The sequence below is a fragment of the Ahaetulla prasina genome, chromosome 2 (genome assembly GCF_028640845.1).
Source record: "Ahaetulla prasina isolate Xishuangbanna chromosome 2, ASM2864084v1, whole genome shotgun sequence".
In the NCBI taxonomy this organism is placed as follows: Eukaryota; Metazoa; Chordata; class Lepidosauria; order Squamata; family Colubridae; genus Ahaetulla; species Ahaetulla prasina.
In genome coordinates this window covers 145,625,067-145,642,395 of record NC_080540.1, presented here as the reverse complement: position 1 = coordinate 145,642,395, position 17,329 = coordinate 145,625,067, and the positions used below count along the sequence as shown (strand labels likewise).

General features: G+C 37.7%; 1 protein-coding gene across 5 annotated transcripts in view; it reads left to right on the top strand.

Annotated features, from left to right (window-relative positions):
* The window catches only part of HELZ (helicase with zinc finger), a 144,100-nt gene that overhangs the window by 54,622 nt on the left and 72,149 nt on the right, over nucleotides 1-17,329 (top strand). For all 5 annotated transcript variants that reach the window (XM_058166099.1, XM_058166097.1, XM_058166098.1 and 2 more), the window contains exons 8-11: nucleotides 74-181; nucleotides 1,255-1,552; nucleotides 4,270-4,537; nucleotides 11,640-11,973. In XM_058166099.1, coding sequence (XP_058022082.1) covers nucleotides 74-181; nucleotides 1,255-1,552; nucleotides 4,270-4,537; nucleotides 11,640-11,973 — 1,008 coding nt within the window. The remainder of the gene's footprint in view (nucleotides 1-73; nucleotides 182-1,254; nucleotides 1,553-4,269; nucleotides 4,538-11,639; nucleotides 11,974-17,329) is intronic.

Below are 17,329 nucleotides of genomic sequence, written 5' to 3'. Positions count from 1 at the left end.
TCAGTTAAACCCAGAATTATTTTTCCAGCACTATTATTATCCTATGAAATTGCTAACACTGCATTTTCTCTAGCTCAGTGAATGTCTTGATGGAGTAAGAGTTGAACATAACCCTGAACTATCAGTTACTGTCACCACCAAAAAATCACATCAGATGTGGACTTTTGCTCTTACATGTAAGGTAGGATTCTGTCTTATTTTTAAAAAAAATCAGTTCATTGCTGGAACGTAAATATAGATACTTAACCCTAAGATTTTAAACAACTTTTCTTTTAGAATTTGCATGTTCTTGGGGCTACTATATGCCAAATTTAGTTTGTGGGATAAAAATTTGTAATGGAAAAAACTCAACCCACATTTAACATTTACCTGAATATCTACATTCAGTTACTGCTGTGATTTAAGAAAAATACCTAAATATCTATATATTCATAGATTATTTTTGTGTGAGTGATTTGGGCTTGCTTTACTAGCTTTGCCTTTATCTCCTATTTATAAAGCAGAACCTTGCTAAATGGTTTAGAATTCAGCTGAATGCTGAAGATAGATTTCATTAGGCCATGGAGACATCAGCAGAGCCAACTATCATGAACTAATGCAGTATAGCACCGAAGACAATCATTTTGAAGGTGGTTTGGGGTAAACTTGGCTTCTTCTAGGCCATTTTACAGATCAGTATAAAATCCCTTCATTTATGGGAAGCACATTATTATTGAGAGAGTTTTCTCACTTCCCCCTTTCCAAAACCATTTATAATGTAACATTTCAAAAAAAATTCTTGACTAAATAAGAAAACTTGCAGTTTTACAAATAAAGTGTTTTTGAAGTTGCAGGAAATAGTTATATTCTGTGTAGAGATATAGAAACACCACCACTACATTGCACTATGTGTTGGTAGCCTTCTGGAAGCCTCTAAAACATGGCTATGTCAAAATGCTTGGGGAGCTAATAGAAATGGAGAATTGTTGGTATATATGGTACATGTTCTATAACACCAGAGATAATGTCTTTTAGTCTTTTAAATTTTATATAGATATAGATAGATATATAGATGGATATATAGATAGGTATATATGGCTCAGTTTTTTAATTGTATGCTGCTCTGAGTCACACTTTGTGAGAAGGGTGGCTGTATAAATGTGAAGAAGGAAGGAAGGAAGGAAGGAAGGAAGGAAGGAAGGAAGGAAGGAAGGAAGGAATAAGAGGAATGAGGAAACATATACCACAATTACATAGACGTTTTTTCCTTCACAGCCTGCAAGAATGCTGTATCGAGTAGCACTCCTTTATGATGCGCATCGTCCTCATTTTAGTATCATGGCAATATCGGCTGGAGACAGCACCACCCAAATAAAACAAGAAGTCCCAGAAATCTGTCAGGAATGGGTTGGAGGAAAGATGACCCAGAATGGAACAGATCATTCAGTGTACAAAATCAGTGTAGCTTTTAGTACAGAAATCTTTGGGACCTTTCGTCAAACTGTGGTATTTGATTTTGGGACTGAACCAGTTTTGATGCAACGTGTGATGATTGATGCAGCTTCAACAGAAGGTATGATTTGCAGTTTCATTAAAAAAACAAATCTGTACGTTTATGAATATTTTTCAGCGCCAAATTTACTTATAAGATGTATAGCCTTGGGAAGATTGCCTACAATAATAGTAAGTATTTGGGCAAGTTGCAATATAAACAATTATTGGGGTACTGGCTGCAAAGTGCATTAGTCAGGGGAAGTAATATATATAATCTTAAATATAATTTGAATACAGGAAGGTTATTTTAAACTTCATATTAAAAGCATTTTGAATCATAGTTAAATTGTGTATATGAGGGCTTTTCTCTGTCAGTGGCATATGAGTTACATATTAAACTATCAGGTACAAAAGAACAGGTCCACAGGTGAAGGTCCACTTAAACTGATTTATTGCTGAACAGCCTATGCCTCAACTCACAATTAGCAGCTGCGTGGAGTTAGATAAGGGTCCATTTAATTCAAGGAAGGCTGGACTTAGTCTGCTTGTGGCTATGCAGGGATTCTAAACTGATCCCTCTTTTAACTCCGCCTCCATGTTCTGCCACTTTTTGTATGCAGAGGCAAGTATACCTATAAATAAGTATAATAATAAAGTGTTGTGTCATGTACAGTGTCTGTAATAACTCAGATATCCAGGTTAGTTATATAGTTAAGGCAACAAGCTAGAAACCAGAAGACTATGAGTTCTAATTCCACCTTAGCCATGAAAGCCAGCTGGGCCAATCATTCTCTCTCAGCCCAACTCATCTCATAGGAAAAAATAGGAAGAAGAAGGAATATTAGATATATTTGCTGGCTTGAGATTTTTTAAAATAAAAATAATAAAAATAGGATGTAATACGTACGTACGTACATACATACACACATACACAAATGCATACATACATACGTACCAGATATCTAGGGTCATTGTAATCTGTCTCTCAAGCATAGGATAAATTTAGTACTTTCCAGATGTTTTGGGCTACACCTCTGTAATTGACATCTGGCTGAATCTTTAGAATAAAGAAGTTCAAAATTGTACCAACAGATTATACCAAACTTCTCTATTCCTCCTGTAGATAAAGCAAGTGATTTATATAGTCACATCATGCTTTAAAAATGGAAAGGAAATTGGATGGTGAGGAAGAGGAACACTAAATGGGCTTACTTTAAAATAGATAAAGTTGCATTTTGCCACTGAATTTTCTTGGTTAAAAATTGATTTGAAACTGAGTTTGCCTTGTCTTAGTCTAACATTGTTAATCAAGCTGATAAAGATGGGTATCATTCCATGTCAGTGCCAGTGTTTTTGTTGAAAAAGAAGTTACTGTACTGAGAAATTGACAATCTTGACTTTTGATTGCTGCTTTGTATGCCTAACTTGCTTCTAAATTATGTATAACATAACATAACATAACATAACATAACATAACATAACATAACATAACATAACATAACATAACATAACACTCTGAGATTTATTTTATTTATTTTACTTATCAACCAATTTATATGGAGATTGTCATTAGCATTTTTGCAATTCTGCTCATGGCTTACCTTAAAGGGATTCCAAAATTTCATGAAAATACAGGTAGTCCTCGACATACAACCATTTGTTTAGTGACCTTTCAAAGTCACAATGGCATGGAAAAAAGTGACTTATGACCATTTTTCACAATTTAGACATTGCAGCATCCCATGTTCACATGATCAAAATTTGGCTGCTTGGCAGCTTTCCCATATTTATGACTTTTGCAGTGTCCCGAGATCATGTGATCACCTTTTTCAACCTTCTGACAAGCAAAATCAATAGGGAAGCCAGATTCAATTAACAACCATGTTGCTAACTTAACAACTGCAGTGATTCACTTAAAACTGTGGCAAGAAAGATCATAAAATGGGGCAAAACTCACTTAACAACTGTCGCATTTAGCAATAGAAATTCTGAGCTCGATTGTGATCATAAGTCATGGGCTACCTGTATATATATATATATATACATGTATATATATATATGGCTACCCAGGACTGGTGGTCAGTTGGAAACTAAAAACAAAACTCTGTTAAGCATACGATGCACAGCTGTTCTCAGATTTAGTTTCTGAGATGGCAATGCCATGTTTGTGATTCTAGTAGAATAAAGCTACAGTATGAACACTGTAAGACATTCTGAGTATGTCTTTTGAGGCTAAAAATTCCTGTCAATCTGCCAATCCTTTCAGTTACCATTATCAAAGTAAGTATGGATAGAGTCTTTGTAAGTTTTAATGTGAGCAATTATAGAGTTGCGAAGATTCCAAGAATTAGAAATCATACTTTTGTTGTATTTATATGTTGATTCCCCAGCATAATATAAAAACAATTCATGTATCATTATGCTAATATGTTTTAGACACAGAAAAAGAACATGCAAGCAATTAGTGTTCATAATGTTACTAGATTAAATAAGAATGCAATTAAATAATAAGCATTAAAACCAACTGTTAATAGCTTAATAACAAAAACGTTTGTTTCCATAGGCCTTTAGACACTTTGAAATAATTTAATGCATACCAGTAATAAAATTGCTTTTTGATACCTGAAGTTCTATATCCTAATGTTTTAAAATTATTTTAATTTGATCATTAATACACCTATAAGATGGTGTTAATTGTTGATTTTTAAAAAAAAAATGTATTACCATGTGCAGGTCGATTATTTAAATATAACTTAGTAAGCCTATCTGTTTATTTTCTTTATCTGTTGCAAACAGATCTTGAATACCGGATGAATGCACGGCAGCAACTGTTAACCACAGCCAAGCGTTGGGATTCCACTTCCAAGACAATTGTAGAATTTGAGCCAAACGAGACTACTGAATTGGATAAGAGCCTTCTGATCAGATATCAGATCCCTTTGTCTGCTGACCAGCTATTTACACAATCTGTCTTGGATAAATCATTGACCAAGAGTAATTATCAGTCACGACTACACGATCTCCTTTATATTGAGGAAATAGCACAGTATAAAGAAGTCAGCAAGTAAGTGGTGGTTTTGCTTTGTCTATTTAGCCAATTGATGCTATTTGTCTAGTTAGCCAATTGATGCTATTTTACAAATGAAATTAGCATATCCTACCTTCTGCTTTTTCTATGAAAAAAAATCACTTCTCGGGAATTCTGAAAAGCAAAATTTTAACAGCTTTCTTAAACATTTATTTGAATCTACGTTTCCAAGCCCTCCGTTGCTGTAACTCCTGAAAAGCAAGGATTTTCAGCAACATCTTCCTGGTACAGAGTTTTTAGGTAATGATCAGCACTTTTGAATTTGCACTCAAAAGCAAAATGTCAATGTTGTTCTTGAAGTAGATACGGAACATTATTATAATAGCTCTCACACATTATTCACGGATAGACAATTGCATTTGACACCAACTGCAGCTACTTGTAGAATATATTACAGTAGTCCAGTTCTGTGCTTACAAAGGCATGTGTTACTATTGCTGCTTAATTGTTCCATTCCAGTTTTTGAAATTATGCAAAGTTTACTTAGCAAAGAGCATACAATTTTTGGTTCATGAGCAGAAGTGACTTTTCCCAGTTGGACTGCTCTGTCTCCTTCACTGCAGTTTACAGGTAATCCTTGACTTATGGTCACAGCTGAGCCCAAAAGATAATCATTAAGTGAATTTTGGCCCATTTTATGACCTTTCTTGCCACTGTTGTCAAGTGAATCAGTGTAGTTGTTAAGTTAGTCAAATGGTGGTTAAGAGAATCTGGCTTCCCCATTGACTTTGCTTGTCAGAAGGTTGCAAAAGGTGATCACATGACTCTGGGACACAACAACTATCATAAATGTGAACCAGTTGCCTGAAATGTGAGTATGTGACTACGGAGATGCTGCAACAGTTGTAAGTGTGAGAAATGGTCATAAGTCACTTTTTTCAGTGCCGTTGTTACTTCAAAGGGTCACTGAACGAATAGTTGTAAGTCGAGGACTACCTATAGTTTCTTGGTCTCCCTGAGCACTTCAGTCAGTTTTGTCTAGGATAAATAAAATACAGTGGTTAGAATGCAGTATTGCAGGCTAACTCTGCCCACAGTCTGGAATTCGATCCTAACGGGCTCAAGGTTGACTCAGCCTTCCCTCCTTCTGAGGTTGGTAAAATGAGGACCCAGATTATTGGGGGCAATATGCTGACATTTGTCCCAATCAGCATTGCAAAGAATTACATGCACTTGAAAATGTATAAGACTATTTTTTGTTTTAATCCAATATACTTTTTGGCCATTGAGTATATTAACATTTTTTCTGTTTGTGAAATCAGTGTTTATAGTTAGGATTTAATAGTATTACAGTTCCAACCTCTGTTTGGACTGTGTCCTAGTTCTGCCTCTACTTTTTTAATCTCTTGATTGACATTTTGTTTGTGGGGTCTTTGGTGCTCTCTGAGCTTACTTATTTTCTTGCAGATGTTTCATTACCCAAATTAGGTAACATCATCAGTGCTGCTGATGTTACCTAGTTTGGGTAGTGTAACGTCTGGAAGGAAACAAGCAAATTCAGAGAGCACCAAGGACCCCTCATGCCAACCCTGAGCTACAAATATTCTTTTTTATTAGTGACATTTTACTGCCAGCACAATATAACCTATGGAAAGTTCCTTGCCACCCTAAGGCATCAGGAAATACAGAACACCCAGAAATTTCATTTACTTAGGAACAATGGCAGAAAGAACTTTTACTTTTTTTGTGTGGATTTCTGTGAGACATCTAGTTGCTCATTTTTGAAAACAGGATGCAGACTAGATAGGCTTTTAGTCTTACACTGAAAGGTAACATTATGTTTTCTGTTTGTTATTATTTTGAAATGAAGCCGCTGTTTGTTATTATTTTGAAATGAAGCCCATTGTCCTAAAAATGAGAGGTTTAGACTCAAGCAGCCACTAAAGTTTGTGAATTTGTGTGTGGTATATATTGAACCAGGAACCTAGTAATTTGGAAATACATCTGTTTCTGGAATTGGTAACAATTTTCTTGACATCTTGTGTTTTTGCAGTGATTGTGTAAGGAGAAATATAATTCTCATTCATTTATGGTAAATCCAGTGGTATGCTGGTGTCAGCTTACATCAACTGGGAACAGCAGATTGCTAAATTTTCTGGAATTTTGTGAGCCAGTTGAGGGTAGAGCTGAGTTACTATACCTAGTGTGCTAGCCAGCTATTCCACAGCTAGCAGTTCAGTGCAGTGGAAACAATGGAGCTGGCAGCTGCCATTCTTTGCCAGCACACCACTAGGTAAATCTTTGAGTACATCAGCTTACTTCATTTTAGCATGTTTTTTAAAACGTGTGTCTGTGAGAGAGAGGGGAGCAGGATACTCTTGGAAAAAGCAACACATACTTAAACAAACCATGTTAAACATGTAAACTACTGAATCACCCCAATGTGATGTATCTAAACTCAGCCCCTCATTTATTTCACTGAATTGCATCTAGGCATTGACTTCACTGCATATTATTTGCAATGGTTAGGACAACAATTGTATTTCACTTTCTAAGTAAATTAAAATTTTAAAATATATGAAGACTTCATCATATTCCTACCTCTGGTTAGCTATTGACATGGAAAATCTATGATACCTTAGAGGCTATTGAACTGTACTCACAACAGTCACATGGATAACAATGAGCGATGGTATAGTTACATTTTGTCACTATGTAAAGATCTATAGCTATTCAGCCCTTCCCGGAATAAATCTTCAGCTTTTAAATGTACATTATCAAAATAAATTATAGCCTTTTATAATACGATTAGTGAGGCATGATAAAGATTCTGATTCTAAGTGTTGGCAGCAGATCCTTAAATATTAGACTGAAACCAATTGTTCTCCTATACAGTGAAATCATTCTAAATAACAGCAATGCATATTTCAGAGTTCTAATTATACATTTTGAAGATCCTGTAGATTGGCACCTCCCATATTTTGAGCGATATTACAATATCTGTCATTTAAAAAAGCTAGCTTCTAAAATAAACTTTTGCAGTAAGCATGATATTGAATTGAGATTTAGGAGAATGGGGGGAGGGAGGCTTGTGAATCTATTGATTTATGGCAGTAGACTTACTCCAAGATCTTAAGAAAGTAAGCTTCACTAACAGTTGCTTTTAGTATTAACATTTATTATTTAAATTATTGTAGCTGATGACAGAAATGATCGAGTTAATGGACATTAGTGGAACATCATATTTAAAAGTTATGCCTTTCAATTGAATAGAGAGATTAAGTTATTAAATCTAAAATGAAATTTTTTTTATACCATTTTATTAGGACAATAGAATCTATAGTTCATAAACACTGTTTTAAAAGTCTTGGCCTTAGCTTTAAACAGTACATTTCCACAAGCTTTTGCATGAAACAAATAATAGACGAGTGGTTATATCGAAATTCAGCTGCCTATATTTCTTCCAAAAAATATTCTTTACTTGACAAATTAGGCTTCTTAAGTTTCTTATCCTTTTAATTTTAGGTATGACTTATATTTATCAACTATAATTTTGAAGGGAAGGTGTAAACAGCATAAAAATACTCAGTTTTGTGTGTTTAAGCCCTAGAAAGTTGTAGCAGTCAGGAGTTTGCTCAGTTGACAACAAGTGAATGGATTATAATAATTAATTAAGAACAAGTATAGCTGTTTAAGAAATGTATTAATTAAACATACTTTGGATCTTAGACAATCAAAAGAGATTTGCATTAACAATTTATAAATCTAATCACATATTGAAATAAAAAAAATCAATGTCTTGTAACAGCTAAAGGCAGGGATGCCAAACTCAATTTCATTGAGGGCCGCATCAGAGTTGTGTTTGACCTCGGAGGGCAGTGTGTGTGAGTATGTGTGTGTGGCCAGGGTGCACGTGGGCATGGTGGGCATGGCTGGGATGGGTTGGGCCATGGTGGGCATTTATTACTTATTCCTCATACTCCACTAAACTTTTTTTTTCTAAATTTATACCCCATTGTTTAATAGTAAATTGCTTTTCCAGGCAGAAAAGCTATTTATACTATTATACAATAGCATAAATAATATGATAATACAAGATCTAACAGCAGAGGTAAATTTCCAGGATAGTAAATAGAAATGGCTGTCAATTATAGATTGTTGATTGTAGATTAAATGGACCTACAGTATGTAAAATTTAGCATTAAACTGTAGTATTAACATAGGATGTTGCTTATTTTCTATCCAAATCAGGCACTTATTTGAGGCCATATAATTGTAATCCAGTCCAATCTAGTCCTCCAGCAGCACTCTGTTGGCCAAAAATGGCCACACGGAGGCCCCACAAGGCCTCCATGTGGCCCGTTTTTGGCCAGCAGAGTGCTGCTGGAGGCCAAGGAGGCCGAAAACGGGCCATGGGGGGGGCGTACGCACCCCCCGCAGCCCGTTGTGGCTGGCAGAGGGACCACAGGTCGGTCCTTTGATATTTCCAGGCCATCCCCACGGGTACCCCTGATCTAAAGCATTAAGCATTTTACTGATTTACAGACAATGCATATTGTTTTCTTGTTATAACTAATTGATATAACACATTAATTATTACAGAGCAATCTAACATAGTGAAGGCGCATTGCTTTAGCTCCGTGGAACTGTTTTTCAGTAATTGTTCCCATGGCCTTATTTTAGTTTATAATTTATTTAATTTTATAACTTGATGTTGTCTTCCAAGATTGCAATGTGAAGGCTAAAAGAAATAACAAGCTATTTTCAGTAAATAATGTAATTAAATATCCTTAATAAAATCGGCAAAACTGTCAGGCATGAACAATCAGTTCCACGGGTGAAGATCTCAATTAGCTGTTTAATTGCTCAAGCCTATAACACAGGAATCTTCTTAGACCGATGGCTTGTGCCTGGGTCAGACTAGATAAGGTTTAACAGCATCCAATTCACCCTCTTATTCTCCTGTGGGGATTCCAGATTAATTCCCCATTTGACTCCTCCCCCAGCTCAGTCAGTCTTTCTCCAATAAAAACTAATAAAATATAGAAACAAACTTCACTCAATACACTGACCACCTTTGGTGTTGAGTCATGCCGGCCACATGACTACAGAGACGTCTTCGGACAGCGCTGGCTCTTCGGCTTTGAAACGGAGATGAGCACCGCCCCCTAGAGTCAGCAACGACTAGCACATATGTGTGAGGGGAACATTTACCTTTTTAAGCACACAGTACATAAATAACCTGTAGAAGAAGAGCAGGCAGAGCTGGAGGGTGTAGTTAAATGCATCATCAGTTTAGAGTCCTTGTGTTGCCATAAAAGATCAGCCGCCCCCTTAAAACCAGTTGGCTTTTATCCAGTGCCAATTTAGTGCTGACCTTTAGTTGACCAGATTCTTGTGTATAGGCTTCAAAAAATCATTTAAGCTGCACCCTTAGGAATGGTTCAGATTCTTTGCACCTTACAATACCTGGTAAAAGGGAGCTAATGTGTAAATATGAAAGCGTTGATGTTAGTTGCCTTTTAAGTGATCCTATTATTAGGACCCCATACAGAGAAAATTGTATTTCATAATCCTCCGCTGAAGGTGGAATGAACCTCCTTTCCTGCTCCTAAGGAGACAGACAGCATGGTGCAAGGAAAGGCTTTCCTTGATTGCATCTGGAAACAAATAGACAGTCAGTGCACTTATTTCAGGGTGGGTTGCATGATTCCTTTGTCCCTTCAGGCTCTGAGGGTCATGTTTTGTACTGTGTGCCCTCTCCAGATCATTATGGGCATCCATGTATAAAGCATCTAAGAATAATCCAAACAAAAAGTAACCAGAACAAGAGCCATAAAAGCTGACCTGTCCCTGTCTAAAAGCAGTCATGCTGTTCTGTCCCCCACCTCAGTCCGGGAGGCACGCGAACTGACTCAATTAGCCAGCAATTTAGTCCACGGCAACTATCAGCTCTGGCAGCAAACAAGCATTCGTCTGCCAAGGTTTTCTTATCTCCTTGATGCCGACGTCGCATTACCGGAGCAACCAGGAAGTCAGGAGCAAACAGCAATTCAGGCCAAATACTCAGTCAGATAGTTCAGCTCAAGTGTTCTCCAGTCAGTTGAGTTCGTCATGAAGTAGTATAGCAGCCCCTCCTGCTTTTATACCCTGTGGGGTGTGGCTCCGTGACTCAGAACTTTCTAGGCCTGCCCCACCCCTGCCTCTGTTGTTCCCGCCTCTCTTGTCTACGAAACCTGGGATCTAATCAGGGCTGATTGTCCACAGCTGGATCTGGAAGCGTTTCCTGGGCGGGGGGAGATACAGGAGACAGAGGCCTCGTCACCTCCTCCACCTGGCCTGCCTCTGGCTCCTGGAGCTGAGCCAGAGAGAAGGGAGCCCTGACGGCCCTTCCCCCTCACTCTCTGAGTCACTTTCTGGCAGGGAGCCAGGCCCGGGGATGGGGCTGGAGCCACAACACATGCCTTTTGTATCTTTGGATTTGGGATTCCATGCCTACAGAAACAGAGCTGCAATAACAATAACACTTAGACTTATATGCCACTTTACGCTGCTTTACAGTCCTCTCTAAGTGGTTTACAGAGTCAGCATATGGCCCCCAACAATCTGGCTTCTCACTTCGGAAGGATGGAAGGCTGAGTCAACCTTGAGCCTGGTGAGATTTGAACTGCCAAATTGCAGGCAGCTGGCAGGCAGCAGAAGTAGCCTGCAATACTGCACTCTAACACCTGCGCCATCGTGGCTCAATGGAGATAATACAAGTCTTACAAAAATTTTAAAAGAAAAGTTTATAACATATTAACATTTATATATTGCCTGCGAAAAGCATAATAGCCTTTATCTGTATACATCTCCCATTTTATGGAAAAATAATTGTAACAAGTCATGTCAGTGGAGCAAATAGTTATTGGAAAGAAATACCTATCATACCTATCCTATTTCCTAAGTCACCACAACAACTCACAATTTATTCTGAAGTTATTGTTTAGACCACTGAAATTTAACAGGAGATGCTGAGCATTCAGTTGAAAAAGATTCTGAATATAGATTTTTCAAAACTCTGTTTTGACTTTTTATTTTTATCTTGTTTGTTACAAGGAGCATTTTTTTGGAATTAACTCTGTGCTTTCTGTTTTAGGTTTAACATCAAAGTGCAGTTGCAGATTGTAGCCAGCTTCATGCTTACTGGTGTTTCTGGGGGTGCAAAGTATGCCCAAAATGGACAACTTTTTGGACGGTTTAAACTCACTGAAACCCTTTCTGAAGATACTTTGGCGGGGCGACTGGTGATGACCAAAGTCAATGCTGTTTATTTATTACCGATCACTAAAGAGAAGTCAGGGCTGACCCAAGGAACCAAAGAGAAAGTATACGAAGCAATTATTGAAGAAAAAACAAAGGAATATATCTTTCTGAGAATATCCAGGGACTGCTGTGAAGAGCTTAACCTTCGAGCAGATTGTGAAATGCAGGTATGTTGGGGTGAAATCTTTTTTACTTTTTAAAAATATATATATTTAGTTATTATGTTTTAGAGTGAAATCTTTTTTAGATGCTTTTGACTTTTTCTATAATTGGAGTCCTGGTGACGTCAGTCCCAAGATAAATACCTGCATGGCAGTGGTGAAATGCTACTAGTTCGCACTGGTTTGGGTGAACTGGTACAGGTAAAAACTACTGGTCTGGGCGAACCGATAGTAAAAAAAAGCTACCTATTCATCCAAACCAGTATTTCCGACAGTCAGCTGTGCTGCATGATTTAAAATCGCTAGAAAGCAGGAAATCCTGCTTTATTGAAGAAAAAACAAAGGAATATATCTTTCTGAGAATATCCAGGGACTGCTGTGAAGAGCTTAACCTTCGAGCTGATTGTGAAATGAATCTAAATCACGCGGCAGAGCTGTTCCCCCTCCCTCGCTGTTCTACTTACCTTCCCAAGCCTCCTTTTTCCTTGCAAAGGGCGCATTTGGCGCGAACTGTACAAGCACGCACATTGTGTGTTTGGTGCACACCGCACATGTGCGGGCAGCAAACCGGTGGCAAACTGAGGATGATTTCATCACTGCTGCATGGTATATCTGAAACCAATACAGCATTTTAAAGGGAGATCTGAAGACAAGAAAGAGCTTATGTGTAATGCTGTAAAATCAATTGAGAAAGAATAAAGGAAGGTTATTTTTGTGGTTGTGTTAGGTTAACAATTGGCAGAATCATGACTTCTCTGTTTCAAAAGATATGTATAGAATACCTTATCAGAACTATTGCTGCGGGTTAAGCTTGGTATTATGAAACGGGGACAGGAGTATCATCTGTAAAAACTTTGATAGTTGTTGCAATCAGGGCAAAATGGCCAATGTGGGATTCAAAGAAAGCATCACAATTTTTTTTTTTTGCTTTAAATAAAAGTGCCTAGTTTTGAGTATACCTGCATGGTGTCATCTTCAATCTTCATCAATTTTTATTATGGTCATGGGCCAGCACCAATGTGGTTTTCTTATTTAGCATTTTTATTTAATGTACACTTATTACTAAGTGTAGCATGAGACATATTTTCCCCAGAACAACAACCCTATGAAGAGGGGACAACCCATTCTCCACAGCACCTGAAAGCAGGACAAGAAGCAGTGGATGAAAACCAATTAAGGAGAGAAGCAATCTAGACCTAAATAGAAATTTCCTGACAGTAAGAACAATTAATCAGTGGAATGACTTGCCTCCAGAAGTTGTGAGTGCTCCAACACTGGAGGCTTTTAAGAAGAGATTGGATAACCATTTGTCTAAAATGGTATAGGGTTTCCTGCTTGAACAGGAAGTTGGATTCTCATTTCTGTTATTCTGAGGCTATGGAGGCCTTGGTACTCTCTGAACTTCATTGCTTACAAAAGTTTCATTATTCAATAAGGTAAGGTGGTGGTGGTGGGATTCAAATTTTTTAACAACCGGTTCTGTGGGCGTGGCTTATTTTGGGGTGTGGCTTGGTGGTCATGTGGCTGGGTGGGCGTGGCTAGCTGCTCATGTGACTGGGTGGGCGAGCCTAGCTGCTCATGTGACCGGGTGGCCCTGGCTATGGGCATAGAAACTACTCAGAGGGCTAAAAAAAGTCATTTGCGACCGGTCCTCGCACTTATGACCATCCTCACATTTATGCCCATTGCAGCATTTTTAACAACCATGTCACTCATTTCACAACTGCTTCTCTTCACCACGGTTACAAGATAGGGTGCAAAATGTAAAATGTGAGGACAGTTGTAGGTGTGAGGACCAGTCAAAAGTGTGAGGACAGGTCAAAAATAACTTTTTCAGCCCTCTGAGTAGTCCCTATGCACAAAATGCTGCAATGGGCATAAATGATGACCAGTCATAAGTGTGAGGACTGGTCAAAAGTGTGAGAACCTGTCAGAAATCACTTTTTCCAGCCATTTGGGTAGTCCCTATTCATATAGGGACTACCCAGAGGACTGAAAAGTGATTTCTGACAGATTCTCGCACTTTTGATCAGTCCTCACACATATGACCGGTCATCATTTATCCCTGCTGCAGCATTTTTAATAACCATGTCACTCATGTCACAACTGTGGTGCTTCATGTGACCGGGTGGGCATGTCCAGGTGGTCATGTGACATAGCTTCTTTGCCCTAATGACTGTTTGCTGCAATGTTCTTAAGTGTGAAAACGGTCATAAGTCACTTTTTCAGTGCCATGCTTGTTAAACCAATTACCAGAACAAATCCATTCTCCTCCTCTTTCTCTCCATCTCTTTCTCCCCTTTCTCTTTCTCTCCTTAATCTCTTTCTCCTCCTCTTTCTCTCCTTCATCTTTCTCCCCTTTCTCTCAATCTTTCTCTCCTTAATCTCTTTCTCCTCCTCTTTCTCTCTCATCTTTCTCCCCTTTCTCTCCTTCATCTTTCTCCCCTCTTTCTCTCATCTTTCTCTCCTTAATCTCTCCTTCTCCTCCTCTTTCTCTCCATCTCTTTCTCTTTCTCCCCTTTCTCTCATCTTTCTCCTCCCTTTCTCTCAATCTTTCTCTCCTTACTCTCTCTTTCTCCCTCCTTCTCTTTGTCTCCATCTTTCTCCCCCTTTCTCTTCTTCACCTTTCTCCCCCTTCTATCCTTCATTTCTCTTTCTCTCCTTCATTATTTTCTGCCCCCCTCTTTTTCTCCATCACTCTTTCTCCAGATGGGGTAGGGTAGGCTGGCGCTGCGTGGGTGGGAGGCAGCCGCAGGACAGTCCTGCTGGGTGGGCACCAGGCCGAGGCGATTGACACACGCTTCGTTGCCCACACGATCCAAGCTCCTCGCTGGCTGCGCTTTAATCGCTGGCTAGAGAGACGCTTGGATGCAGGCAGGCTTCTGTCGGATCGGATCCATGCATCTCGCTGCCCACCCGATCCAAATGCCACGCGGCCGCCGACAGGCACCAGTAAGTAATGGTGGGGAGGGGAGGGGCAAGGGGTGGGGCGAACCGGCAATTTAACAAACGGTTCGGCTGAACCGCCTAGAACCAGCAGAATCCCACCACTGAGGTAAGGTAAGCTCACAGAATATAAAGGATTCCACAATTCAAGCTTGAGTACACATCATCTCTTCTATTGGAACCTATGATGTTGTGTTGCTCTGGGAGAAAATAACAGACCCAAAATCCCAGTGAGCTTCCATGATTGAGGAGGGACTAAAATCTCTCCACTCCTAGCCATCTGAACCATTCAACAAAATTTGTCTTATAAACTTGAATAAGCAAATATCATCAAAACCACTGCTTCATCTTCCTTAGTTTTTTTTCTAACTGGACTGTAAGAAATATATAGAGCTTTGAAATTATCTCCTCATATTAGACATAAATAATTCTCTAGTTGAATTTTTATGTTTGTTTTTATAGATAATAAAATTTAATGGTCCAAATTAATCAGTAGCATTTAAAAATGAAAGTATGCCTTTTATTTCCCAGTTAAAAATCTGCTCTGATACAGAAAAACCACAGGGTTAACTCAAGTGAATCTGTAATCCTCAAGGCTCAAAATCAGCACCAGTGCAAATTATTGATTACAGGACCATCCATGATTTCATTTTTTTGCCTGAAAATCCAAACTTTTGAAAGTCTGCTGTTTGTTCCTTTAACTGTCATCTATGCTCACCAACACTTTTTACTCCACATACCTAGCATGAGTCATTGAAACTGCTTTAAGTGATGTGTCTTATCAACCTCTTCACTGTACTTAAGAGTGAACAACTTCCACCCCCCTTGAAAAGGTAGACATTATTGTGTATTATCAAATTGGGAGTGTGACAAATTGCAGTTCTCTCTAGACAGACCCCTCAAGGTGTGCTTGTGTATGTGTGTGTATGTCTGCTTTTAATGGCTCTATTGTTGTGGCTTCAGATCTTTTAATCCACACGCTGAAGAATTGTAAAAGCTTATTTTTGTTTTGGTGATCAAAAGTAAAATACTTCTACTTAGCGTTTTCCATGCTTTCTTTCAACAAAAATTATTTGACAATTATTGTCAAGGTACAACAAAAAATGTTGTACCTTGATGAACGTATCTTTTCTTTTATGTACACTGAGAGCATATGCACCAAGACAAATTCCTTGTGTGTCCAATCACACTTGGCCAATAAAATTCTATTCTATTCTATTCTATTCTATTCTATTCTATTCTATTCTATTCTATTCTATTCTATTCTATTCTATTCTATTTGATAATCAAATTTGACACTCTTCTTAAATAAAAGGAAATGAAATCGTAAACTATAAAAATGAGCAGAAAAAAACCCTAAAATTGTTGAAAAAGTGTCAAAATAAAAGTAGTGTGAGAATCAAAATAAAACTACTGTGAAAAATGGCAAAGAGCTTAAACTTGGAAATTTAGGAAAATGTCTTCATCCCTGGCATAATACCTTCTGTGGGTAGATAATTTACAATTGAAGTGCAACCATAAACGATGCTTTTTCTTTAATAAGATTTCCTTTGTAGGAGCACCAGGAGATGATTAATTAATTATGGCCCTCTGATTCATTTGTGCTATATCACATATTTTGCCCTACAACATAACTTTTAAAGAATAGAAAATAGCATTAAAAATTCAAAAATGCAGACATCCTTCTGAAGGAGTTTTTGTATAAATGCCTAATTATAATATCTAAACTAATATGTAATAATGGTTTCATTGTATAATAAAAGAAAAAAAACCCCAAATAAACAATGAATTCATAAGTGTCCATTTTGCTAAATGTGATAACACTAATTGCATTTCGGGGCAAGTGATGGAGCACTATGGCAGAAATAGTTTGTTTTGCAGAAAACTGAAAATACTTCAGAAGAAATCTGTCTAGACAATAGTGTCAGCTACATCTTATTTCATTATCATGATTGAAGCAGCTCAGTTCTCTCTTTAGTTCTCAGTTTAATAAAACTATTGCAACCTATGATAATCAAATTAAACATCAGGCAGCTCTAATTTGAATACAATTAAATGTAATGTAATTCTGATGGAGGAGATAGCTGCAGCCATCTTCATTTTCAGGGTACATTTCAACTTATTTCATTAGAGGAGGTAAATAAGTGCCTAAAAGCAGTTGATCAATATAGTCCTGATTTGATCCTATATGAGATCAGTCCTGTTCTTGATCTCAGACTCAATAGCGCATTTGCCAGACCTTTATTAAAAATAAATCTATAGGTCTCCTAAAATAAATAATAAATTATCAAGATCAAGCCTAATAATTTCATAACTGATAGAATGATGATGATAATGATGATGATTGGAAATCTTTGAAAAGGTAGTTTTTAAAATGGAAAATAAATAAAAAACTTTTTTAAAAAAAGATAGTTTT